Source organism: Littorina saxatilis, linkage group LG11 (genome assembly GCF_037325665.1).
Source record: "Littorina saxatilis isolate snail1 linkage group LG11, US_GU_Lsax_2.0, whole genome shotgun sequence".
NCBI classification, from domain to species: domain Eukaryota; kingdom Metazoa; phylum Mollusca; class Gastropoda; order Littorinimorpha; family Littorinidae; genus Littorina; species Littorina saxatilis.
Window position 1 is genome coordinate 6,148,897 of NC_090255.1, and position 27,832 is coordinate 6,176,728.

A 27,832-nucleotide genomic window follows, 5' to 3' on the forward strand; every position below is an offset into this window, starting at 1 on the left:
AAAAATAACGGGTTGAGTGCATTTCATGCATCAATTTGGTGTTGTTTGAGTGAGCCCACGAACCAAGTGAACAAAAAATATCCAAATATGGGTATGGGAAACCACTGCGTGACGTCACCTTTCACCACAACGAGGTTTCTCAATCCTTCCTGGAAGTTAGACGAGAAAGGGTGTGCTTCCCAGAGCAGACGACGTGAACGCTAATCTGTCAACTGTTTTATTGACCAGGAGTAGAAGGGAACAAGAACCATGCAGGTAAATTCCTGAAATGTACATGTATTTGAAAGGAGTAGACAGCAGAACCAAAGTATAATGACTTGAAGTATAATTCACCGGTGTTTGGGAGACTTGGAGGGTGGTACTGGTACTGGTAGTGAAGTTTTACTAATTTTGATATCTGAGTAAGAACGTAGACATCAAAGTAAGAACGTTACACTCATGGTGCCGATTTAGACTAAGCCAGTAAGCGTGATGTATTCTGTGTATAGTCAAAAGTGAAAACGTCATGGTGAATGATGTGTTTTATATGACTATGATCGAGTAGTAAATGTAGCTGTAGTTGTACGTGTGCTACTGCTAGAAATGTAAGGCATTCACTTTTGGATTGTTGAACTTGTGTGTGTCAATGCATGTTTGAGACCTTTCGGTTGTGTTTTTCTTTAAAATTAAAGCTACCTTGATAATAAATGTTTTAAGATGTTTTGCAAAATTAACATCAACATATTTGTTACTCTCGACAGGATACCAACGCAGACACAGAATGGAATGACGCACTCCGTCGACACAACATCATTCCAGAGAAGGAGAAAGAGTTGACGGAAGATGACATCGTCAACTTAGTGGAACAGACGGTGCAGCAGAAGAACACTGGTAAGGATGTGATCGCATAGATAACATGCCTGTTGAAAAGTTATAATAATCTGATTAAAAGAGTACAGTGTTCCACCTCCAAATTCAGGAATATTCCCTTGTTTTCTCAGATTTTTCTATTCATAACCTCAGTAAATTTACCTCCATTTTCAGATTCCTCCATTTTCAGATTCCTCCTTTTTCAGACATGATTTTGTCAGATTTTTGGAGGTCTTAAAAGGGGGGTTTCCATAGTGACTGTGCGTGAGACTCTGAGAGCGAGAAATAAAAAGACAAAAACATCTGTACTCACGTGTGAACGACAAAGTTACAATTTACAACAGTTTTGTTCCTAGTGTCTTCTTTTTTGTTTAGTTTTATACTTGTTGTATTTACCTGAAGAAGACCATAGGGTCGTAACTGTTGTAAATTGTAACTTTTTTGTCTTCGTAAACACGTCAGTACAGCATTTTTGGTATTTTTTTAACATAATGAAAAGTAAGCACTCTAAATATTGGTAATACTGATAGTAATTGAGAGCTAGGCGGACCCAGTCTGACACTTGACTCTTGAGAGAATAGTAAATCATTTACAAAAAAAAGAAGACATTCATCCTCAATTCATTTTCCAGGAGACTGGTTCTGTATTTTAACTATTTAGCTGTCACTTATTGTCAATATGTAGAGGGATTATTACAACTGACTAGCTTTTCTATACCCCAAGTGATGTCCCTTGCCCGAACAATTGCAATACCAGAAACTAAAAAAATAAAAACCACCCACCAAAAAGCATGCAAATCATGGACTTACTTCTTTAAGTTGTTATAGATCTAGTTTTAAGCGCTCTGCCTCATTTGGCTATGATTCTTGACATAGATAAAAGGCGTTTGACATAACTACATTTGCCAAATCTGATGTGAGTACAGTGGAACATTCACAAATCTCAGAAAATTGGGTCTTGAAAAGGAGGGAGTCTTAAAATGGGGGTCATTTTACAGAGGTTATGAACAGAAAGTCTTAGAAAACAAGGTCTTAACCCTTAGGCTGGTTGTCGCGACATATGTCGCGCTACTTTACGTATACTGTCACCTGGTTGTCACGACATATGTCGCGCTAAGTTACTGGCTCAGTCTGTTTGGTCGGTTCCATTACCTCCCATGGATGCGAAAACCTATATGACCGTTTTTCTTTATTTTTCTCTCTGTTAATTCACCAGTGGCTATGTAACATGTGTTACAGAATTGCACCAGTGGCTATGTAACATGTTATAGAATTGCACCAGTGGCTATGTAACATGTGTTACAGAATTGCACCAGTGTAAGGGTTAAAAGGGGGATTCCAGTGTAATCCACAAAAAATAAAAATAAAGAGTGTTCATGACTTTCAAGTCTCTAATTTTTCAGGTAAAGGTTTAGACGAGATGACATTAGACGAACTTGATGAAAATGAAGACGACATTGATGAAGAAGAGGAGCGGATCTTTGAGGAATACAGGTAAGTTTGTAAACTTGTCTTTTTATTTGTTTTACAGCACTGTTTACTTAACTAATGTAGAAGTTGTATTTCTGTTTGGTTTATTAGCTGTAAGACTGCTTCAATAGATAAGAAAAAAATGTGGATATTGTCACTAAATTAAGAATACTTATAAAATGAGTATGGGTTGTTAAAGAGTGAATACCCTTGATTTTTACTCAGGCAACCATTTGAGGGGTGTGTTGGAAACACGTGGACATGAGCGCGTGTAATTTTATTTGTCAGAGGTAAAGCAAGGGTACTCACTGGTTCGCAACCCAACTAGCAACAGAGTAACAGTGGTACCTGCGATGAAAGGACACCCTTGGGACCAATCAAAAGTGTCCTTACATTACAGGTGGCCTGTCATGACAGGTATTTTGGTAGATTTAATACACAAAGGGACGCCAGACGAAGTCTTTTTAGGGAGGTGTCCTCTCATCAAAGGGGCCACACATCGCAGGTACCACTGCTTTTAAAAACAATCGTCTATTTACGATTTTGATTTCCTTTGTGTGTTTGACAGACGGCAGCGGCTGGCAGAGTTGAAACAGAAGCAGAGTCGCGCCAGGTTTGGCGAGGTCCAGGAAATCTCCAAGTCTGACTGGGTGCAGGAGGTGAACAAGGCGGGGGAGGGGGTGTGGGTGGTCATCCACGTCTACAAACAGGGGTGAGTCGTCTGGGTAATACACTGGAACATCCCTATTAAGACCTCCACAAATCTGAACGATTCCGGAGGGAGTCTTAAGGTATTTGGGGTACACTTGTAGAGGTGGTCTTTGAACGTATCTTCTTCTTCTACTGCGTTCGTGGGCTGAAACTCCCACGTACACTCGTGTTTTTTGCACGAGTGGAATTTTACCTGTATGACCGTTTTTTACCCCGCCATTTAGGCAGCCATACGCCGTTTTCGGAGGAAGCATGCTGGGTATTTTCGTGTTTCTATAACCCACCGAACTCTGACATGGATTACAGGATCTTTTTCGTTGCGCACTTGGTCTTGTGCTTGCGTGTACACACGGGGGTGTTTGAACACCGAGGAGAGTCTGCACACAAAGTTGACTCTCAGAAATAAATCTCTCGCCGAACGGGGGGACGAACTCATGCTGACAGCGGCCAACTGGATACAAATCCAGCGCGCTACCGACTGAGCTACATCCCCGCCCATGAACTTATCTCATAATCGTTGATGAATGCAAGATGCTGGGAAATGATTGACGTAGAAATGAAATGACGTCAGCGTCAAAAGCCTGTTCCTTGGGTGAATAGAACACAAAGTGTGAGAGAGAAAGTGTGGCTGTATGTGACTTATGAAGAAAGCACACCAAAAAAAAAGAATTTTGGAACTTTAGCAGTCTTATCTATTTTTGGATTTCAGATTGCATCATTTCTTACTTTCAATCATGTTTTTTCTTTTTCAGAATTCCTCTGTGCAGTCTCATCAACCAGTACCTGTCGACCTTGGCGCGGAAGTTTCCAGAAACCAAGTTCCTGAAAAGCATATCTTCAGTGTGCATCCCAAACTACCCTGACAAGAACCTTCCCACCATCTTCATCTACTTTGAAAACGACATGAAGAAACAGTTTGTGGGACCTCTGTCCTTTGGAGGCATGAATCTTAAATTGGAGGGTAAGTGAAGGTGTTTGTCACGAACTGAAACCTCTGCTGAACAGTCCTTCTCAATCTTGGACTTAAAAAATGCGACCCTTTGACCGATCGAACCATGGGTTAGGGTTAGGTTGTTCACGACCTGATTAATCTCCCCATGTTAGCGCATGCGCATTGACCGCAATGAGAAGGATTGTTCAGGCAGAGTTTTCAATTGATGACATGTTTTTTGTCATTGCAGGGGAACCCCCCCCTTTTCATGCCCTGTTTTTGAGTCACTTGAGAAAAAGTGACTATGTAATCGGTCAGTGTTAGTCTGTCCGGCCGGCCGTCCGGCCGGCCGGCCGGCCGTAGACAGCACCTTAACGTTGGACTTTAAACTATCAAAGCGATCGGGCTCATATTTTGTTTAGTCGTGACCTCCAATGACCTCTACACTTTAACGATGGTTTCGTTGACCTTTGACCTTTTTCAAGGTCACAGGTCAGCGTCAAAGGAAAAATTAGACATTTTATATCTTTGACAAAGTTCATCGGATGTGATTGAAACTTTGTAGGATTATTCTTTACATCAAAGTATTTACATCTGTAGCCTTTTACGAACGTTATCAGAAAAACAAGGGAGATAACTAGCCTTTTCTGTTCGGCAACACACAACTTAACGTTGGGCTTTTCTCGGAAACTATAAAAGTGACCGGGCTCAAATTTTATGTGAACGTGACTCATTGTGTTGTGAATAGCAATTTCTTCCTGTCCATCTGATGCCTCATATAATATTCAGAACTGCGAAAGTGACTCGATCGAGCGTTTGCTCTTCTTGTTTCAGACCTTCTGTTCATAACCTCTCAATTTAGCACCTCTTTTATAGACTTCCTCACCGCCCTGATATGGCCCTTCGTGGTCGGCTGGGCGTTAAGCAAACAAAAAAAAAAAACAAAAAAATAGACTTCCTCCTGTTTAAGACCCTCTTTTTTAAGATTTTGTGTTGATAACCTGTGTGAATTTAGCCCGATTCCCATCTGTAAGACTTCCTCCTGGGTAAGACCTCATTTTCTCAGATATTTGGAAACCCGCCGCAGGTTAGGGGGAGTCCCATATTGGTTGGAACGAGAAAGAATTTACCCGATGCTCCCTAGCATGTCGTAAGAGGCGACTAACGGATTCTGTTTCTCCTTTTACCCTTGTTAAGTGTTTCTTGTATAGAATATAGTCAATTTTTGTAAAGATTTTAGTCAAGCAGTATGTAAGAAATGTTAAGTCCTTTGTACTGGAAACTTGCATTCTCCCAGTAAGGTCATATATTGTACTACGTTGCAAGCCCCTGGAGCAAATTTTTGATTAGTGCTTTTGTGAACAAGAAACAATTAACAAGTGGCTCTATCCCATCTCCCCCCTTTCCCCGTCGCGATATAACCTTCGTGGTTGAAAACGACGTTAAACACCAAATAAAACAAGAAAGAAAGATGTTTGAAGGTCTGTAATGAGGTTCCAGTGTACTTGAAAAAATTGCGATTTTGTGAAGAGTACAGTGGAACCCACATTTTAAAGGCTGCCATATTCGTAGCGTTCATTAATTAATTCATATTGTTTACATGTGCCAATAATGTTATAAAACTGTACCTAAGGGGATATAATAACGATTGGCTGTAGCTTTCGAACACAGAAAAAAATATTTCAGTATTGCAAAGGGGTGTTGATAGTGTCGAATGTAAACAGAACAGTCTCAGACGCCATCTTTGGTTTACGAAACGTCACGAAGTGACGTCAACGGTCTAAAAATAGCCCAAGTCCTGGAGAACTGTTGCTAAACAATGCAATAAAGAATTAGTTATTTCTCGAATTGGTAAGGACTTCAAACCTAAAACTTTGCAGGAAGCTTAATTTATACATCCCCGCCACGATGGGAAAAGCCCTGGAAGTAATTAAACTAATTAAATAGGACTATGTCAGCCTTTAAGACCTCCAAGAAAATCAGGTCAGAAAAAGAAGGGAGTCTTGAAATGGAGGTAAGTAATTACAGACATGATAGACACAAAATCTGAGACAATCTGGTCTCAAAGAAGGTGGGAGTCTTAGAATAGAGGTACATTCACAGACATGGAGAGGCAATCTGGTCTTAAAGAAGGTGGGAGTCTTAGAATAGAGGTACATTCACACACATTATGGAGAGACAATCTGGTCTTAAAGAAGGTGGGAGTCTTAGAATAGAGGTACATTCACAGACATTATGGAGAGACAATCTGGTCTTATAGAAGGTGGGAGTCTTAGAGTAGAGGTACATTCACACACATTATGGAGAGACAATCTGGTCTTAAAGAAGGTGGGAGTCTTAGAATAGAGGTACATTCACACACATTATGGAGAGAAAATCTGAGAAAGCAAGGTCTTAAAGAAGCAAAGTGTGAAACTTGGTGGGTCTTAAGCGGGTATCCACAGTAATAGCAGTATTTGTGAATAACGCTTCAGCTGTCAAACTAAGAATAAGATGTTTCACTATTTATGTTTAAAATTGAAAGAATAGCATTTCTGCAGTGAAAAGCTGAACAATCGTGGGTCACGTGCTAATTCCTTTCCTCCGAGTCTGTGTCCTAATTGTTTGAATAAGACAAACAACTTCAATACAATTTTGTAGAAGCTATAATCTGATCAAAGAAAAATAGTGTTTCTAGAAACACTTTTGATAGATGGTACACAAAGTGGTTAAATTTGAAACTTTAAAGATCAGCTATTGTGTAGCCTGTGTGCATTTTGTTGTGAAAGTAACATGTAATGTCACTGCTATATGGTAACCAGCAGGACAAATGCTGCAAGCTGTAAAAGCAAAAAGCTTCATTAACGTGATCTCATTTATCACTTTTTCCTGGAACGCTGCAATGCAGGTACCATTTGAATTAAATACTCGGATTATAAAAGACGATGTCGTGCATGTGCACTCCTGTGACTGTGAAGATGTGCACCTGACCACTGCCGACGCCGCTGCGCTGCCAGCCCTCCAATCCTCCTCCGCCTCCCCCCCCCCCCCCCCCCTCTGAAGAGAGAAACTTTTAGTTGTGGCTTGGCTCTTCTAAAAAAAAAGTAAACTTGCCCCCCCCCCCCCCCCTTCAATCCCCAGATCCGACCCCCCCACCACCACCACCCCCATTCCCACCACCACCGCCAACTCCACAACTACCACTACCACTAGCCCTACATCATCAACACCAACCCAACCACCATCCCCAGCACCCCCATCATCCCCCATCACCACCACACAAACCCCTTCCTTACCCCCTAAAAGAAAGAATTATAGCGAACCTCACGTTTATTGAATACTGCCTATATAGTGCAAGGCCAGTTCAGTGCCTGGTGTTCACATGTAGCAAGCACATAATGCCAGTGATATTACAGACTCTCTATCGCTCCTATGAGGAGAAGAAATGAAGAAGAAAAAGTTAACCGGACAGTTCAGGAAATTTCTAGAAGCAAAGGGAGGTAACTCTTACTTTGTTATACATTGAAGGGAGGTATCTCTTCTAATGCAGGCACGCCTGATCAGTCTTTACAGAATATATAGAGTCGATGTTAGACCTGGTTTTCAAGTATCTAGAATTTTCCTAAGGAAAGGAGATAACTCAAGTCAAAAAGTTATTTTTCAGCAAAAAGAGTGTGTTGATGGTGATGCTTTCACACTGTCAGTCCCAGCCTTTTAATCCAAATGTATGAGCTCACACTTTCATCTATTGCTTATTCTCATTGGAATAAGATTCTAGAAGTTTCTGAGAGAGAGGGGAGATCAAAAACACCCGGGCGAAGCCGGGCCTGACTGCTAGTAATATTGAAAAGCAGAGTATGACAAGAATATTACTGTCAAGAGCTAACCAGAAAAATCCCAAGTCAACCAGTTAAATGACTGTCATTAATTAGGTTTAGATCCCCCCACAAACAAAATTTGTTTCCAATGACAAGGCGAACAGAATTAGGTCGGTAGGCAGGTACGTAGTTTTGTTGTTTTGTTTTTGTTTGATTGAACATTTTTTATATATTTTTTTCACAGACATGTGGCTATTTATTGGCCGGAAATCATGCGAACTGTGTTCTCTGGACGTCTTAGAAGAGTGACTTTCTTTGCAAAGTCTGCAACAAATTTCATAATTTTTGTGAAAAATATTTTTTGAAGGGTAAGAAGAGTTTGGTCGGGAGGTAAAAATAAGGTTGGTGGGGGAACTTTTTTTGCCTAATGAAATAGAGAGAAAAAAAATCAAATGAGAAAAACCATGAAATCAAATCCATGTACTATTTCTTTGTTTTGCAGAGATGGAGTGGATGCTGCATAAGACTGGCGCCATCAAATCCGACATTGAAGAACCACCCAAGCGTGAAATCCGTGACGTCATGGAATCATCCATACGAAGCAGCAACATGGGCAATGACAGCGACAGTGATTGATATTAATCTGACTTTCTGGTTTTTGATTGCTGTTAAAGATCGCCAATATTTTAACAAACGCAGTATGGATTGGGAAAAACACTCTTGGTTGAATCGGTACTTCCCACTAAGTGGATATGTTGAAAGGGACATAATTTGTCTTTTGTCAGCAAAGGGACATAACTTGTCTTTGGTCAGCTAGCTTGTTTCTGGCTGGATAGAGTCCCTTTGATTTACGTCCACATTTTAACAAATGCAGGATGGATTGGGAAAACACTCTTGGATAATGTAAGAAGGGACATAACTCGTTCTTGGTCACTTAGCTTATTTGTTGGCTGGGGATCTGTTTAACTACACCCGATCATTGCTTTTGTTTAAATTTGGAATCTTTGATGTGGTATACGAGAGTGAGTGTGATCCTTTGGTTGGTTGTGCTTTTTTTTCTTTAAACGCTGTTTTATTTCTTATTGAAGAGTCAGGAAAAATGGCAGCTTGTTTCAGCATTTTGCTCCATTATTTTTCCCCTTTTCTTTGAAAATAATCCAAAAAATAATTTATGTTGGTGATTGACACTTGCATGTACCATCCTTGTTTATGATAGGGTGCGTGTAAGAGGGGAGAGAGTATATGTGAGAGAGAGAGAGAGTATACATGTGAGAGAGAGAGTATACATGTTAGAGAGAGAGTATACATGTGTGAGAGAGAGAGAGTATACATGTGAGAGAGAGAGAGTATACATGTGAGAGAGGGAGAGTATACATGTGAGAGAGAGAGAGAGAGTATACATGAGAGAGAGAGAGTATACATGTGAGAGTGTGTTTGAGAGGTGGAGGGATGAACATTGTACGAGTGAATTTTAATCTTTCTTTTTGTACCCAAAATATGCATTTAATTTTTGAGAAAAAAAGTGTATGAAACCAAACCAGTTTTGTCGTTTGTGTGTGAATAGTTCTGTGTATTTTGAACTTTTAAAACTCTTTTTGATGGAGTAAGACCATTTTGTTTTGGAGATTTGGTGTCTGTGTAGGCCTTTTGCAGGGAGAAAAAGGCAATGGGACATTTGTCCCCCTCAGCTAAATTCCGATGGGACATAGTCAAAGGCTAGAAGCGTCAAAGATGCATGTACGCGTTTTTGACCAAAGATGCAAAATGGTGCAAAATGGTGCAATCTGAGAATTAGCCACTATATCGTGTTATCTGTGTGTGTGTGTGTGTAATCCGATGTATAGTGTACATTTGGTTGCGCAGTGGTATGTAAGCTCAATGCACCCTTTGTCGCACTGAAGGGAATTGTGATGGGACATTTTCAGATTTAACGCGTCAGTGGCGCACGGCGCACTAGTAGATGAAACCCTGCTTTTGACAGAGTGGCATAGTGACAAAATTAATAATGTTTTATGGAGGTTTGATCCCCAGTCTATCTTGAAAGAACATCACTTGCTCTCGTAATGGACTTTCACTCACATGTAGAATGATAGACAAGAGTTCACTGGCACAGACCGACGAATCACTTGATGCAACATGAAACTCTGGAAAAGCATGTCTGTCGATTCATCCAAGCCCGGGAGGCCACACCAATAGTACAATGCAATCTACATCAGTATGTCTCCATGATAACAAAGTACAAAAACAAGTACGTCCTCTCTCTCCGAGATAGTTCTCAGTTCTCTCCCAAAATCTCAAATGCTATCATGTACATGGGGATGGGTGGCGTCAAAAGCCACCAATCAAGAGTTAGCTAACAAAACTGACATCACTTCTCATTGGTCAGTAAAGACAAGGAAAGCGGGGGGGGGGGGGGGGGGGGGTAGGAGACTAAAACCTCCAAGCCACCTGGCATCTTCTATGATCTACCCTTGACAAAACGCCGAGTCCAACGATACCCAGACAGGCTGGCGGCACATTGCATAACGACCACCTGGGGCCCAAGGTACCCCGGGGTCTCTCTCTGGGAGGGCGGCTTGACGTCAGAGGAAAACATAATTATCACTCAATCAATCAATATGAGGCTTATATCGCGCGTAGTCCGTGGGTACAGTTCTAAGCGCAGGGATTTATTATTTTATTTTAATTTTTTTATTTAATGCAATTCATATCGTGCACATTTTCAAGGCACAGGGATTTATTTAATGCCGTGTGAGATGGAATTTTTTTACACAATACATCACGCATTCACATCGGCCAGCAGATCGCAGCCATTTTGGCGCATATCCTACTTTTCACGGCCTATTATTCCAAGTCACACGGGTATTTTGGTGGACATTTTTATCTATGCCTATACAATTTTTGCCAGGAAAGACCCTTTTGTCAATCGTGGGATCTTTAACGTGCACATCCCAATGTAGTGTACACGAAGGGACCTCGGTTTTTCGTCTCATCCGAAAGACTAGCACTTGAACCCACCACCTAGGTTAGGAAAGGGGGGAGAAAATTGGTAACGCCCTGACCCAGGGTCGAAATCGCAACCTCTCGCTTCCGAGCGCAAGTGCGTTACCACTCGGCCACCCAGTCCTCCATTTTTTGAGGATTGTCTGTTCATAACCTGTGTAAATTTACCCCCTTTTAAGACCTGCTTATTTAAGATTTTTGAAGGTCTTAAAATGAGATTCCACTGTACCCCTAAACCAAACAAACTCTCACCACGTAGTAAAACGCGACCACGCATTGTACGTGGTCAGCAAAGCTTATCCAATCGGCCACAGCCCTTGCACTTTTACCAGGTTTCGCTTGATCAGCGACGAAGTCAATCTTTCTCGCTAGAGTACGTTGACCACTACACACATTGCTATGTCACTGTGTTGGTTCGAGTGAATGTATGGCGACTATGACTGACCTGTTGCCTGTAATGCTTGGTCGGTGAATTTTCTTGGTTCATTCATAATGCAGACTTAGTCGGTTAACTTCTTTGGTTCATGAATAATGCAGGATTTTGTGTGAGGATTGGGGAGACATATTGTGATCAAACATGTGTTTGCACCGGGTCAAAGATTGTTTGACCAAAATGTTAATCAGTTGCACGGAAAAAAATTAATGTGGTCGCCACACTGCCACCTCAACTTTTTTTTAAAGCCGGATGTGGCGTCATCTATGATATTTATGGAAAATTCGTCTGGAAAAAAGTACATACAATTTTATAAACATCTCTTTAGTAGTTTTCTTGAAACGCTCTCTCCACACACCCACACCCACGCAGGCACACACACACACACACACACACACACACACACACACACTGACACACACACTGACACATGCGCGTGCGAAACACATTTACGTGAAAAGCTTTACTTACTCTCGTCAGCGCAATCAGTCACATACTCTTCAGTGAAGTTTGTCTCACACTCTTTATTTTTATTTCTGTCACAGTCTCCCGCAAAATTATACACACACTTGCTAATCACATAAGTTATACACAGCTCAGTGAAACGACGACGTAATCTTCAATCAAATTAGTGAACACTCATCACTGACATTAGTGAAACACTCTTCAATATATAAGTTATGCACTCCTCAGTGAAATTAAATACAGAGTCTTCTGTGAAATTTCTCATACTCCTCAGAGCAGATGGCACACACCCTTCGGTGAAGTTAGTTCAACACTCATCACTGGAATGAAATGTCACTTTTAATGTTTTGTTCATTCGTCCTTTTACCCCTTTTATGAATGATGCAGAAATTGTTGTTTTACCTTGTCTATAAGGCTTTTTATTAGCTAATGACAATAAAGTGTCAAAGCGTCAAGCGTCTCTCCAGTTTCAAAGTTTTCGTCTGTTACCCCTTAAAACTTTCTCTCTCGCTCTCCAGTTTCAAAGTTGTCGTCTGCTACTCTTTCGGCTCTCATTGGTCGAAGACTCAAAGCACTGTTTAAACACCCGGATAAAGCGACGTCGAAATTTGGGAACGGCGACCAGAAAAACTAGGGGCTTTATCGTCGCGTGAAAATAGTACAGATCTGTCCACAGATAACGGTCCACAAATGTCGACGTGCTAGGTACTATATGTGTATCTGCCTGGAAATAAAGAAGTGACAAAGAAACAAAATTAATAATCGATTTCAGTTTTGAAAATAGTACTTTTTCAGCAAAACCTTAACAATTGTTTGATATTTGAACATATTGAAAATACATCCCTTCTCATGAAAACCATGTTGTTGATAACGAAGGAATGTGTCTCGCATTTCTGACTTTTTCTGATAAAAATCAAAAACAAACTGTCTGTCCCTTCCCGGGAATTAACTGACTTAACCCCCTTCGTGTGCTTGTCCCTCTCCATTCACCCACCAGAAAAAAACTGTGAATCGCACCCACAGATAACTTCGTTTCTGCTGAGCGTGCGTGCGCCTGCACAAGTGTATGATAGCGTGCGTGTGTATGCGCGTTTGTGTGTAAAGTAATAATAACATAATAATAATGCATAATATTTATATAGTGCACACGTATCCAGGATTTAACCCTGCTAAAAGCGCTGTACAATCCAAATACTACGACAACAAAACATTATTTCACGTGCAATCTCACACATATGTGACCCTCCACCACGGAATGAGTCGCATGTCACCTTTGCATGATTTTCTTATTTTTTACATTTTCCTAAAGAGTTTTTTATGCTCTATCCAGTGGTGAAAACCGTGTTACAAAAGAGCGAAAACTGTTTAAGTTATAAGCCTGTGACTAAGGTGACCCTCACACTGTTACCAGACACTCCCCGGACTTATATTAAGCCTAGCGCAGAACCGCGCGAGGTGACATGCGACTCATTTCGTGGTGGAGGGTCACATATCAATGAATAACACATTGCTGTAAAAAGCGAATATGACAAACACACGCACTACATAAAGCAAATTGCATAATAATACACAAGTAAGCATACAAGGGTTATTCTCCAGAGCTGTGTACCAGGGGAAACCATGCTATTAATTTGACATTTCTTTATTTAGCTAAGACATTTAATTTAACCACACGAACAGATTTCATTAATATCTGCAGATAAAGAATTAGAAATACTTGCACATTTTGTTTGTCTGCGTTCAGTAAATTAGGCCTACAAGGTTTGTAAAGTACGTCAACTTCGTTACCCAATTCACTTCTTTTCATCCCCTCACACACCTTTTTGTTTGTTTGTTTGTTTGCTTAACGCCCAGCCGACCACGAAGGGCCATATCAGGGCGGTGCTGCTTTGACATATAACGTGCGCCACACACAAGACAGAAGTCGCAGCACAGGCTTCATGTCTCACCCAGTCACATTATTCTGACACCGGACCAACCAGTCCTAGCACTAACCCCATAATGCCAGACGCCAGGCGGAGCAGCCACTAGATTGCCAATTTTAAAGTCTTAGGTATGACCCGGCCGGGGTTCGAACCCACGACCTCCCGATCACGGGGCGGACGCCTTACCACTAGGCCAACCGTGCCTGTACCTCACTCACCCACACCAAAGGTTGTGACATGGATTTGAACACTAGCAATTATCCACACACAAAAATAAATATATATACTCTGTTTTTTGTTGCATTTCTGTATCATTAACTTGAGTATTACCCTCCACCACGGAATGAGTCGGATGTCACCTCGCGAGGTTCTGTGCTAGGCCTTATATACGTCCAGGGGGTGTCAGGTATTCGAGTGAGGGTCACCTTAGTCACAGGCTTATGTATCGATTGGAGATTGGATTTCCCTTCTTTGAGTCATGTGACGTCAGAGGCCTACAAAACTTTATGTATCGATTGGAGATTGGATTTCCCTTCTTTGAGTCATGTGACGTCAGAGGCCTACAAAACTTTATAATTGGGCGTTTCAGGTTGACCGAAACTTTAAAGGAACTACAAAACACACGTCATGTGTTTGATTGCATGTGTGTGTGCTGTTCAATGTCAAAACAACAACAAAGAATGAATTTATTACAAGTCAGTCTGAAATATTAAAGGAACAAACCCGCTTCTTTACTAACAGATACACTAAAAACACCAATTTTAATAACTTTCTTGGGGACGAATTTTTAAAAAACACTGACATCCCAAAATTATCAGAGGAGCAAAAGGTCAGTATTGATCAAGAAATTACAGAAAAAGAACTCCTTATTGCACTTAAGGGAATGCGAAGTAATTCTGCTCCAGGATTGGATGGAATAACAACCCATTTCATAAAGTTCTTTTGGAGTAATATAAACAAAATGTTATTATCCTCTTTTTGGTCAGCCTTTGAAAAAGGGGAACTATCTGTATCCCAGAAGCGAGCAGCAATCACACTGATACACAAAGGAAAGGGGTTGAAACGAGAGCACCTAAATAACTGGCGTCCTATATCTGTAACGAACACCGACTATAAACTATTAGCGAAATGCCTTGCAAACAGATTAAATCAAGTCGTCAATTACTTAATAAGTGAAGATCAAGTTGGGTTTTTAAAAAAAAGAAATTCCAGCACTGTTATTAGAATGATTGATGACGTCATTGAATATATGAATAACAGTAATCAACCAGGTATTTTAATGGCGCTGGACTACAGAGCTGCTTTTGACACGATATCTAAAGAATATATGCTCTGGGCGTTCCAAAAGTTCGGATTTGGTAAACATTTTATTAGGTGGGTCGATACTTTAACAAAAAATACAGAGAGTAGTATTAATTACATGGGATGGATCTCGAGTCCATTCCCATGTGATGCTGGAATAAGACAAGGATGTCCATTTTCGCCATTAGCCTTTGTTCTGGCCCTCGAAGTGTTAGCAATCAAAATCCGTGCAGATCAAGATGTTAAAGGGATTAAACTGCCAAGGAATTCTGATAGACATGGTGAAATTCTTAAACTACTTATGTATGCTGACGACATTAGTTTCTTCCTACAAGATGAGAAAGACCTAAGAAACGTATTACATCTTATAACTCAGTTTTCAAAATTTTCAGGGTTAGCAATGAATGATCAAAAGACAGAAGCAATGTGGCTTGGTATAAATAAATTTTCTGCTGACCGACCATGTAATATTATTTGGAAAAAACAAATCAAAATCTTAGGAATTCATTTCAACAACTCTGTCCCAGCCTCCAACATAGAAGAAAACTGGGAACCTAAACTACATAAAGTAAATTCATTAATAGCAACATGGTCGAAAAGAAACCTAAGTATAATGGGGAAAATTTGTATAGTCAAAACATTAATGTTGTCACAGTTTACTTACGCACTGCAATCTCTATGTGCCACAGAAAACTTCCTCAATAAGCTAAATTCATCTCTATTCCGATTTATCTGGAAGAAAAAATATTCAAACAAAAGAGCTTATGAAAAAGTTAATAGAAAAGTAATGTGCCAAGAGACAAATCTTGGAGGTCTGAAAATGATTAATGTCAAAGATGTACAAACATCATTTCTAATTTCATGGATTATGAGGCTGCTGGACGGAAGTAACGCAAAGTGGCAACAGATTCCATTAGCATCATTTTTAAAACTGGGCGAACGCTTATGCTGTCTGCGCTCAAATGTGAGTGCAGAAAATTTTAAAGGACTAGGTGCCATAAAGCAATATTTCTGGAAACAAGCTTTTATCACCTGGCTAAACAATAAACACAAGATCAAAGAAATAAGCAGTAATGAACAGCAGATAAGTGTACGCAATCAAACCTTATGGAATAATACAAATATAAGGTACAGGAAGCAAACGCTATACAAGAATGACTGGATAAAGGCTAAAATATGCGTTGTTAAAGATGTTTTTAACGATAACGACATGTACTCTTTTGAGGAAATATGTGAACGAACTGGATATAAACAGTCTCGCCTATTTGAATATAATGCAATACAGACTGCCATTAAAGCTCTATTATTGCGTGATACGGGTCAGGCCCGTTCTGATCATATGCCATTTATACAATTATCTCCACGCCAAATTCGCCTAAAGATGTTAAATTATGAGATAAAGGAGCCAAGCTCAGCTGGATTTTGGTCGAACAAATTAAATATTACATTAGAAGATAAACACTGGAAATTAGCTAACGAATGCTCGACAGAAACCCGTCTTCGTCTATTGCATTGGAAAATTTTACACAATATATATCCCACCAATATTTTGCTACATAAGATGGGAATTCGTCAAACAAATCTCTGTCAGTATTGTAACGAAACCGACTTCATCGAGCACTTTTTTTGGCAGTGTAGAGCAGTGCAACCCATATGGCAGGAATGTCAAGGGTACATATTTAAATGTACAGGCAAAAATATAAAGTTAAGCTGCGAAGAGGCTCTTTTTGGGTATTTCACACGTGATATCCCCAGAGAGAAAACCTTCATAATTAATCGCCTTATATTGATATCGAAAATGTGCATAAGCCAGTTTAAGTACGGAAATCCAAAAACTAACATGAAGATCTTATTTCAGAACCAAGCTCGACTTCGAAATCTCTAGTAAAATTGAACTGTGTATAAGAATATAGATAACTAGTAGTATTGTGCTGTTAATGTAAAGTTATTTATATATGCGCTGTATGATGCTGTGCTGAAAAGTAGTACTGTAATTGGATTAATCAACTTGTTATGTATTGTCCCGCTGAAAATGTATTATATAACAGAATTATGGGAACAACAACAACAACAACACACACACACACACACACGCACACACACACCCACACACACACACACATATGCACATACACGCAAACATTAGTTAAATTGTTGTTGAATTAAAAAGTAATTTAATGGAAATGTAACCTGTAATGTAAAAGAAAACAAAATTAAAATTTCATTAAAAAAAAAAAAGACCAATGAAGAAGGATATGCTCACCGCCCAAAAAGAAAGAAAGAAAAAAAAGAAAAAAAGAAAAAAAAAAAAAAAGACGAAAGAGGCAAAAAAGATGGGTTGAAGCAGCCTTGCATGCAACACTGAGGTAAAAAAAAAACAAAAACAAAAAAAACAAAAAAAACAACAACAACAACAAAGTCAGTACATGACGTGCGTTTTGTAGTTCCTTTGAAGTTTCGGTCAACCTGAAACGCCCAAATATGAAGCTTATGTGTTTGATTGCATGTGTGTGTGCCCGGGCTCGTTCAATCGTCAAAACAACAACAAAGTCATAGTACCTGAAAGGAATTCGATCGATACATAAATGTTATTTGCGTTTTTGACCAAAATATGACATTTTACACAGATCTCGACAGTCATTGTTCACCTCGACCGCTATCGCGGTCTCGGAGAACAATGACCGTCTCGATCTGTGTAAAATGTCATATTTTGGTCAAACACGCAAATAACGTATAATAACTCGAAAAGTTTTCTCTCTTTTCTAAAACGGTTTTCACCACTGGATAGAGCATAACAAATGCTTTAAAATTGTTAAAATATATAAATTCATGCAAATGTGAGTCACTGACATGGCGACTCATTCCGTGGTGGAAGACAGTACATTGTAGTTGCCATTTAATATACGTTATAATCACTTGAAAATGCATGTAGAAAAAATGGTACACAGCTCTGGAGAATAACACACAAGCAAAAGGTTTCCTCAAAGATGACTGCTCACATAAGACAGTGTGTTCATTTTGTGGTGCAGGTACACCACACAGAGCGGAAAACACGAAACGAAGACCAGCACTGACGTCACTGCGGTCATCGTCACCACAGCACAGTCTATCCCACTCTCAGGTTCCTCCAACACTGTCGAACTCTTTTACAGGAAACAAGAAAAGCAATTGCTCATACGACTCACCTTTTGTCATGTGTAATGTAAATCAGAAACAAATCTCTCTCTCTCTCTCTCTCTCTCTCTCTCTCTCTCTCTCTCTCTCTCTCTCTCTCTCTCTCTCTCTCTCTCTGTCCCTCTGCTGCTCTTAGCTCTACGAACAGCTAATACAAAGAGAAGCAAAATAATTATCTTCCTGGTCATGTGTAATATCAATCATCTTGCGGCTCACGCTCTATGAACTGTCAAGAAATTGAAAATGTCCTACGTATTGACACAAAATCGATCCCGCTGCGACCTTGACATTTGACCAAGATCCACCAGACCCGGGTATACTGTCTAGCCCGTCGCGATATAACCTTGAATGGTTGAAAACGACGTTAAACACCAAATAAAGAAAGAAAGAAATACGTACTGTCTAGCAGTCATCAAATCTTGGGTGAAGATCCAAAGATATGAAAAACGTCAAAGAAAATATTATTATTCTCAGTATTTGCTTTACCAGAAACATTCCCCATTGTGACCTTGGAATTTGATGAAGGTCAAACAGATTAGTGTCATGTGTTGAAGTTATGAAAACCCTAATAGTGTGTAAAGTTTCAAAGATCTAGCTTCAAACAAATTGACAAGGGTTCTCCTGAAACTGAAAGCGTGTGAAGTTTAAAAGCTCTAACTAAATACATCTTTGAGAAACTGATAATTTTCTATTTTTGACCCAAACTCAACCCTGCGGTGACCTTGAAATTTGACGAAGCTCAACCAAACGTGCTTCATGTCTCGAGTTTACCCAAACCTATCAGTGTGTCAAGTTTTACAGGTAAAGTTTTAATAACATCCGAGAAAACTTCAACGTTAAGCTTTCTCACCCACGGACGGCTTAACACGTATATGAGATGCACAGGGTCGCACACACACACACACACACACACACACACACACACACACACACACACACACACACACACACACACATACAAGCGCGCGCGCAAACACACACATACACATAGACAAACAAACAAACAGAAACAGTAACAGTCGGAGAGAGAGAGAGAGAGAGAGAGAGAGAGAGAGAGAGAGAGAGAGAGAGAGGGGGAGGGAGAGAGAGGAGAGAGCGAAAGAGAGAGAGAGAGAGAAAGAGAGAGAGGGGAGAGAGAAAGAGAGAGAAAGAGAGAGAGAGAGAAAGAGAGAGAGAGTTAGAAAGAGAAAGAGAGAGAGAAAGAGAGAGAGAGAGAGAGAGGTAGAGAGAAAAGAAAGAAAAAAATAAAAAGAGAGAGAGAGAGAGAGGGAGAGGGAGGGAGAGAAGGAGAGAGCGAAAGAGAGAGAGAGAGAGAGAAAGAGAGAGAGGGGAGAGAGAAAGAGAGAAAAAGAGAGAGAGAGAAAGAGAGAGAGAGAGAAAGAGAGAGAGAGAGTTAGAAAGAGAAAGAGAGAGAGAAAGAGAGAGAGAGAGAGAGAAAAGAAAGAAAAAAATAAAGAGATAGAGAGAGAGAAAGAGAGAGAGGGAGGGAGAGAGAAGGAGAGAGCGAAAGAGAGAGAGAGAGAGAGAAAGAGAGAGAGGGGAGAGAGAAAGAGAGAGAAAGAGAGAGAGAGAGAAAGAGAGAGAGAGAGAAAGAGAGAGAGAGAGAGAGAGGTAGAGAGAAAAGAAAGAAAAAAATTAAAAGAGAGAGAGAGAGAGAGAGAGAGAGAGAGAGAGAGAGAGAGAGAGAGAGAGAGACTTGGAGAAAGAGAGAAACAAAGAGAAAAAAGAGAGAGACAGAGTGAGTTAGACAGACAAATAGACAGGTTATCGTACCATCCAGTGGGATAAAAATCCTGAGTGTGTTGTACCGCGCCCGACGCTGCAATACATTACACACATACATATATCTTTTACGCCTCAAGCTGTAATACATTATACATGTATTTTTTACATCTCAAGCTGTAATACACTACACACATACATATATTTATTACGCCACAAGTTCTAATACAACACAAATTTATATATAAAGTTTTTACGCCTCAAGCATGACCTTTACCTTTTTCACCTAACTGCACACAAACAGATGATGTTAAAGTTTGAAACCCTATCTGACACAACATGCTATGACCTTCACACACACACACACACACACACACACACACACACACACACACACACACATCCACACACACACACACACACACATATACATACACACACACACACACACACCCCTCCCCACACACACACACACACACACGCGCACCACTTTCCACCACCATATTCTCACTCACACGCCCACGCTCACAGACCGACTTAGAACCCCCCCCCCCCCCCGGCCACCCCACCCCCGATCTCCCATATCACGGCATTGTCGAGACCCCCATGTAGAACTTTTCATCACCTCACACATCCACACCAACTCTAAACACCCCTCCCATCCCCTTCCCCCTCTTCTAACCCCCCACGTCTTTCTGCAGAGCACCTCGAAGGTCGCGCAGCTCGCTGCATTATCTTACACACCCACACACCCACACTCACTCTAACTACCCCCCTCCCTCCTCTTCCTACCTCCCCTGTCTTGCTACAGAGATCCTGGAAGGTCGGTATCTAGGTGTTCAGCTCGCTGCATCATCTTACACACCCACACACCCACTCACCCACAATCACTCTAACTACCCCCCTCCTCTTCTTACCTCCCTTGTCTTGTTACAGAGATCCTGGAAGGTCTCTCTGGGTGTTCAGCTCGCTGCATCATCTTTCACAGCCACACTCACTCTAACTACCCCCCTCCTCTTCCTACCACCCCCCCCCCCCTGTCCTGCTACATAGATCCTGGAAGGTCTCTCTGGGTGTTCAGCTCGCTGCATCATCTTTCACACCCACACTCACTCTAACTACCCCCCTCCTCTTCCTACCCCCCCCCCCCCTGTCCTGCTACATAGATCCTGGAAGGTCTCTCTGGGTGTTCAGCTCGCTGCATCATCTTTCACACCCACACTCACTCTAACTACCCCCCTCCTCTTCCTACCCCCCCCCCCCTGTCCTGCTACATAGATCCTGGAAGGTCTCTCTGGGTGTTCAGCTCGCTGCATCATCTTTCACACCCACACTCACTCTAACTACCCCCCTCCTCTTCCTACCCCCCCCCCCCCTGTCCTGCTACATAGATCCTGGAAGGTCTCTCTGGGTGTTCAGCTCGCTGCATCATCTTTCACACCCACACTCACTCTAACTACCCCCCCCCCCCTTTTCCTACCTCCTTTGTCCTGCTACAGAGATCCTGGCATTTCTCTCCAGGTGTCCAGATTGCTCTAGCTGTTCAGCTCGCTTGAGCCTGTTCACCGCCATCTGGAACACCATTTCTTTCCGCAGGTTGACCTGCTGCTCCGGGTCAGCCTGTAAGTAGGTCAGGGCGGAGGTCACAAGTCCGTCGAAGCTGCTGAGGCGGCGGAACCTGTTCTGGCTGATTGACAGCTGGTTTGGAGGCAAGGTAAGGTTAGATTTAATATTTGATCGAGGCAACCCTGTAATGATTATGTACACATGCATACAGACATAGCTCGTAAAGTTCTATTTTTGAGTCATGAAATCCTTTTTTTCCCGCCTTCTGTTCTCACCAGAATGAGTCTTTTTCTTTTGTTTTGTTTTTTCATGAACCCCCATGGGGTTTCTCGAATAAATTCTTTGCCTCGCCGTGTAACACTGTGTGTGTTTGTTCTGTAAAAGCCAGTCCGGTTCTAAGGACTATGTCCGGTCAGGAGTAAAAGCTCGTTCTTGTGTATGCCTGTGTGTGTAAGTGTTAGTTAGGGTGCCTGGGAGAATGAGGAGCATAGTTATGAACTTTGCGGCGATCATTCTTTTTTTTTTTAGGATGAAAGTCCCGATTTCATGTCCATCACGGCATGCTATTTATTCTCTCGGGTGCCAGGAGACTGGTTCCGCACAACGCTCATTTACTCTGTTACATATGTCATACATTTAGATGGCTTACTTCCCTTTGTTTATGAGATGAATATTGCGGGGGAAAAAGTCGCGTGAAACGATATCATAACATTCAGTTAATCTGTCCGCCTGAAAATAAAAGAGTAATATTGAAAATCAGTCATCGAGCACCGGATTTTTCTTCTTTTAGCTATAATATGACGTCAGAGGCCGACTGAAACTCATATTCAGCGAGCTGGCTAAGACTACAGAAAAGAGTTGAAGTTGCAATCGGTTCCAAAATAAAAGAATTTCCAGCTAAAATGAATCAATAAATAAACGTTATATTTATTTTTGACCACAAACGAAACTGAGTCACAGATCCCACGTGTCATAAATAGCGCGGTCTTGGAAACATGTAATATGTCACATTTTGGTCAAAACTAAAAATAGCGTATAATGTATCGATTGAACATAATATATTGGATTTTTCTGTGCATATGTTTTCTTTATGTTATGGTTATTTTACCCCTGATTAATGGGTATATAAATAAGGTGATGGAAGAATGTTTGGGTGATTGGTGATGTCTTGAGTGTGCTGTGTATGAGATGGAGGAGAAGGCATTTGTCATTAACATTTGCTTATCATTTTAATTTGTGTTCAATCATTTTTGAATGATGTATGTTTGATAACACGTTTGTTTCGGACATCGTTGACCTCAAAGAACGACTCGATCCGGCCGTGTAAAATCTCACACTTTAGGTCAACATTACAAATAAAATATATACTATCTTTTTCCTGACCTTTTGTCACTGTGTCATGTACTATTTCTTGCCCTGACCTTTTGTCACTGTCTCAAATACTATTTCTTGCCCTGACCTTTTGTCCCTGTCTCAAATACTATTTCTTGCCCTGACCTTTTGTCACTGTGTCAAAAACTATTTCTTGCCCTGACCTTTTGTCACTGTCTCAAATACTATTTCTTGCCCTGACCTTTTGTCACTGTCTCAAATACTATTTCTTGCCCTGACCTTTTGTCACTGTCTCAAATACTATTTCTTGCCCTGACCTTTTGTCACTGTCTCAAATACTATTTCTTGCCCTGACCTTTTGTCACTGTCTCAAATACTATTTCTTGCCCTGACCTTTTGTCACTGTCTCAAATACTATTTCTTGCCCTGACCTTTTGTCACTGTCTCAAATACTATTTCTTGCCCTGACCTTTTGTCACTGTCTCAAATACTATTTCTTGCCCTGACCTTTTGTCACTGTCTCAAATACTATTTCTTGCCCTGACCTTTTGTCACTGTCTCAAATACTATTTCTTGCCCTGACCTTTTGTCACTGTGTCAAAAACTATTTCTTGCCCTGACCTTTTGTCACTGTCTCAAATACTATTTCTTGCCCTGACCTTTTGTCACTGTCTCAAATACTATTTCTTGCCCTGACCTTTTGTCACTGTCTCAAATACTATTTCTTGCCCTGACCTTTTGTCACTGTCTCAAATACTATTTCTTGCCCTGACCTGTTGTCAGTGTCTCAAAAACTATTTCTTGTCCTTACTTGTCTGTAGTGGTGGCCCATGTCCTCGTCAGTGCCAGAAGCGTCCACATCCGAAGACGTCGCGAGGCTCATTCTCTTGACCCGTTCAACAGCGAAACTGATTCTCCTCACGCGGTCTGTATGATCAACGACGATTGACACTGTGCTCTGGTTGCTGGTCTTCTTCACACGGTTAGGATCAACGACGATTGACACTGCACTCTTATTCTTCGTGCGCTCTGCCTTGGCTGGCCCGGAGTTCACGCTGCTGCAAGCAGGAGTAGGATTAGGAGAAGGATTAAGAGGATTAGGAGGAGGATTACGAGGAGGAGGAGGAGGATGAGGGGGAGGGGGAAGAGAGCCAGGGTTGGCATTTGAGGAGCGATTAGCATTGCGGAGTCCGCAGAAGCATGTTCCGGGCTGCAATGTGTTGGAGATTGTTTTTGATCGGTTCTCTCCGTCGTTGTTGAACTGCTGCCCACTCGAGGTCGTTGTCTGTTGGAGGATGGGAGTGAAGGCGGGTTCTTTGTGACGCCTGGCGTTGTTGTTTCTCTGCCCGCCAGGATATTTGTCTTCGCTCTGCTGTCCCTCCGTGTCTGAAATGTTGCTGCGACTTTGCGAAACTGAGGAGACCTTACTTGCAGAGTCGGGTTTGTTGGATTGCCTGGCGTTGTTGTTTTTCTGCCCGCCATGATATTTGTCTTCGCTTTGCTCTCTCTCCGTGTCTGATATGTTGATGTGACTTCGCGAAAATGTAGAGACAGCGGGCTGCTGTGAGCTTGCAGAGTCGGGTTCTTTGTGACGCTTGGCATTGTTGTTTCTGTGCACACCAGGATATTTGTCTTCGCTTTCCTCTCTCTCCTTGTCTGTTTTTTTGCTTGAACTTCGCGAACATGTGGAGACTGCGGGCTGCTCGGATCTTGTAGAATCGTGTTCCTTGTGACGCCTGGCGTTGATGTTTTTCGACCTGCCAGGATAGTTGTCTTCCCTTTCCAATCTCTCCGTGTCGGGCGTGTTGCTGCGATTTCGTGACACTGGGGATACCACAGGCTGCTTTGAACTTGCAGAGTCGGATTTGTGTGGATGCCTCCCGCTGTACTGTTTCTGCGCGCCACTATATTTGTCTTCGTTTTCCTGTCTCTCCGTGTCTTGTGTCTTGCTGCGACTTCTTGGTAATGTAGAGACCGCGGGCTGCTCTGCGCTTGCAGAGTCGGGTGTGTGGGAATGCCTGGCGTTGTTGCTTCGCTGACCGCCGGTATTGCTTTGCTGTCTCTCCCGATCGGGCGAGTAGCTCCGACTCTGAGGCACCTCAGGCTGCCCTGATCTTGATGCAAATTTGGGTTTCTTGGGATGCCTGGCGTTGTTGTTTCGCTGACCGACGGTATCGCTTTGCTGTCTCTCGGGCGAGTAGCTCCGACTCTGAGACACTCTAGAGACCTCAGGCTGTCCTGATCTTGATGCAAATTTGGGTTTCTTGGGATGCCTGGCGTTGTTGTTTCGCTGCTCGTCGGTATCGCTTTGCTGTCTCTCGGGCGAGTAGCTCCGACTCTGAGGCACCTCAGGCTGTCCCGATCTTGATGCATATTCGGGTTTCTTGGGATCTCTCGCGTTGTTGTTTTGCTGCTCGTCGAAATATCCCCCTTCGCTCCGGTGTCTCTCCGCATCTGTCGAGCTGCTACCCAGAATGTTAGGCCCTCCTCTGGAGACTCCAGAACGCGCCAAACTTGCTGACTCGTCCATATTTGTTCTTCCGCTGTCGTCGTAGTCGCTTGCGTTGACGTGAACGTTTGTGATTGGCGGATCAGTCCTGGAAGGCGTGTCTACGGTGGCTGTGGGAAGCGGCCTGCCATAGATGTAGCACTCCAGGACCTTGTCGATGAGAAGATTTAAAGATAGGGTTAGTAAAAGAGAGTGTATATATATTACAACAGAATTCTGTATTTGATGAAAAAAGGACCTATACAAAAAAGATGCTCCCCGCCCGTGTAAAAACAAATTAAAAAAAGGCCTAAAAAGTAAGGGTTGTATAGCAGCCTGCATGCAACTGAAGTTAAAAAAACAATCAAAAAACAAACAACCCAACCTTGTCGATGAGGAGCTTGTCTTCCGTCAGCGTGTCGCTAACCCAACGGATGATCTCATCCGAGCTCTCCCCGACGTCCTCCAACGGCTGACCCTCTTCGTCCACCACGGCCTCCACCGCCTCCATCAAGCGACCGTAGTGGATGTGGTCCCTGGTCTCGGGCCTCGTGGAAGACCCTCCGCGCTGCGTCGCCTCACCAGCCTCTCCCACCCCGTTCTGCTGTTTGTTGCGCTGCCCGACGAAGACCACCAGGTCGGCCACTACTGCGCCTAGGAGTTGATAAACACCAGTGAACGCGTACTCATGAGGAAGAAAAAGCAGAAGAAGAAGAAGAAGAAGAAGAAGAAGAAGAAGAAGAAGAAGAAGAAGGAAAAGAGCAAGAACAACTTGGTTTTGGTCGTATCACTCATTTACTAGGATAGAGAAAACGACGATAAAGAGTGACAGTGAACGTTTTAACTTAAGATTGTACTAATCGTCTTAAACAACTTTTCTTTAAAAGCACTACATTAAAGTTGCTTTGATTTGTAAAAACAAAAAGAAAACGTCCACCGCTGGCCCCTCATGAGTCATATTTAGACGGCTAGCCGAGACTACAAAAGAGGTCATGTTTGTGTGCGTTAAATCGTAAACAAATAAAAATAATTGTAACTAAAATCGATCGATACATAAATATCATTTGTATTTTTGAACATAATCTGTCATTTCTTCACAGATCTCGACAGTCATTGCTCCTCTCGACTGCTCGCGCGGTCTCGGAAGAACACCGACTGTCGAGATCTGCGAAAAAATGTCAGATTGTGGTCAAAAATACAAATAAATTAAACTATTTCTTGTTCTGACCTGTCTGTAGAAAGGCATGGAACGTATAATACTTGCCTGCCAGCAAGAGCAGCAGGACGAATCTCGTGGCTATGACGGTGTCCGTCAGGCTGCCCCGACTCTCTAGCAGCATGGCTTCCCTCAGGGCGCACGTGCCACGCTCCTCGCGCAGAACGCTAGACACCTGTCACAGTGGGTGAAGGGAAATATGAGTCCAAAATAAGCGTAATTACCCGTTCAGTCAATAGAATGCACTGAAATACGTACGCTTTCCTCTCACCTTCCGAACGCACACACACACGCACGAACACACGCGCGCGCGCACGCACACACACACACGCACACACACACACACACACGCGCACACACACGCGCACGCACACACAAACAAACACACACACACAGCTCCCCCCCTCCCCTCACACATTCACCCCCACGAAAACCCAACCCCCCATCCCCCACTTCAAACCCACCCCCCCCCCCCCACCTCAACCCCACCCAACCCAACCCCAACCTGACCTTCCCCAAACCCCATCCCCTCATAAATCCCAACCTTGACATCGTGAGGGATGACCCCCAACCCTGCAGGCCGGGCCATGATCTCAAGGAAGGAGAAACCCAGGCTGACAAGCAGCACGCAGCCCACCCGGCCCCCCTACTTCACCCTCATTCCCCGCCACACACACCCACAAGCCCACCCTCCCATCCCCACCCCCCTTATAAAGCGCTACCTTGACATCGTGAGGGATGACCCCAACCCCGCCGGCCTGGCCATGATCTCGAGGAAGGAGAAGCCCAGGCTGAGGAGCAGCACGCAGCCCACCAGGCGAGACAGCAGCTTGAAGTGCAGGTCGGGACAGTGCGCGGGGCCCTTCTCTCTCTCTCTCTCTCTCTCTCTCTCTCTCTCTCTCTCTCTCTCTCTCTCTCTCTCTCTCTCTCTCTCTCTATCTCCCTCTCTCTCCCTATCTCTCTCTCTCCCTCTCTCTCTCTCTATCTATCTCTCTCTCCCTCTCTCTCCCTCTCCCTCCCTCTCCCTCTCTCTTTCTCTCTCTCGCTCTCTCTTTCTCTCGCTCTCTCTCTCCCTTCCCCCCTCTGTCTCTGTCCCTCTTTCTCTCTCTATTTCTCTCTCTGTCTTTTTTTCTCTCTTTCTCTCCTCGCTTCTTTCTCTCTCTCTCTCTCTCTCTCTCCCTCTCTCTTTCTCTCTCTCTCTCTCTCTCTCTCTCTCTCTCTCTCTCTCTCTCTCTCAATCCACCCCCCACCCCACCCCGCCATAAATCCCAACATTGACATCGTGAGGGATGACCAACAACCCGGCAGGCCGGGCCATGATCTCGAGGAAGGAGAAGCCCAGGCCGAGGAGCAGCACGCAACCCATCAGGCGAGACAGCAGCTTGAAGTGCAGCTCCACCCACCTCCCTCACCCCCACCGTCCAACCCCCCCCACCCCCACCCCCTCTC

At 42.7% G+C, this 27,832-nt stretch overlaps 2 protein-coding genes and 1 long non-coding RNA gene across 3 annotated transcripts in view; 1 reads left to right on the forward strand and 2 right to left on the reverse strand.

Annotated features, from left to right (window-relative positions):
* The first annotated feature begins 99 nt into the window (after positions 1 to 99).
* Positions 100 to 9,294, forward strand: LOC138979627 (phosducin-like protein 3). The gene is made up of 6 exons (XM_070352350.1): positions 100 to 255; positions 741 to 870; positions 2,252 to 2,342; positions 2,887 to 3,030; positions 3,782 to 3,990; positions 8,260 to 9,294. Exons 1-6 carry the CDS (start codon positions 250 to 252, stop codon positions 8,391 to 8,393), a joined length of 714 nt encoding a protein of 237 aa, XP_070208451.1. The 5' UTR covers positions 100 to 249; the 3' UTR covers positions 8,394 to 9,294.
* Positions 9,295 to 12,157: 2,863 nt separating this feature from the next.
* On the reverse strand, positions 12,158 to 19,880 carry LOC138979634 (uncharacterized). The gene is made up of 3 exons (XR_011460066.1): positions 19,833 to 19,880; positions 17,885 to 18,028; positions 12,158 to 12,382 (listed from the first exon to the last, which is right to left on the reverse strand). It is a non-coding gene; the product is annotated as an uncharacterized lncRNA (long non-coding RNA).
* Positions 19,881 to 21,257: 1,377 nt separating this feature from the next.
* The window catches only part of LOC138980800 (uncharacterized), a 9,270-nt gene continuing 2,695 nt past the window's right edge, over positions 21,258 to 27,832 (reverse strand). Inside the window, exons 3-6 of the mRNA XM_070353687.1 lie at positions 26,432 to 26,558; positions 25,553 to 25,821; positions 23,491 to 25,404; positions 21,258 to 21,479 (exon numbers count right to left, since the gene is read on the reverse strand). Of these exons, the coding sequence (XP_070209788.1) occupies positions 21,258 to 21,479; positions 23,491 to 25,404; positions 25,553 to 25,821; positions 26,432 to 26,558 (2,532 nt within the window). The remainder of the gene's footprint in view (positions 21,480 to 23,490; positions 25,405 to 25,552; positions 25,822 to 26,431; positions 26,559 to 27,832) is intronic.

What these genes read in the sequence shown, in the direction of transcription:
- LOC138979627 (XM_070352350.1), top strand. An exon ending in GGTGCAGCAGAAGAACACTG is followed by an intron (nt 871 to 2,251) that starts GTAAGGATGTGA and finishes CTAATTTTTCAG; the next exon opens with GTAAAGGTTTAGACGAGATG. An exon ending in CATGAATCTTAAATTGGAGG is followed by an intron (nt 3,991 to 8,259) that starts GTAAGTGAAGGT and finishes TTTGTTTTGCAG; the next exon opens with AGATGGAGTGGATGCTGCAT.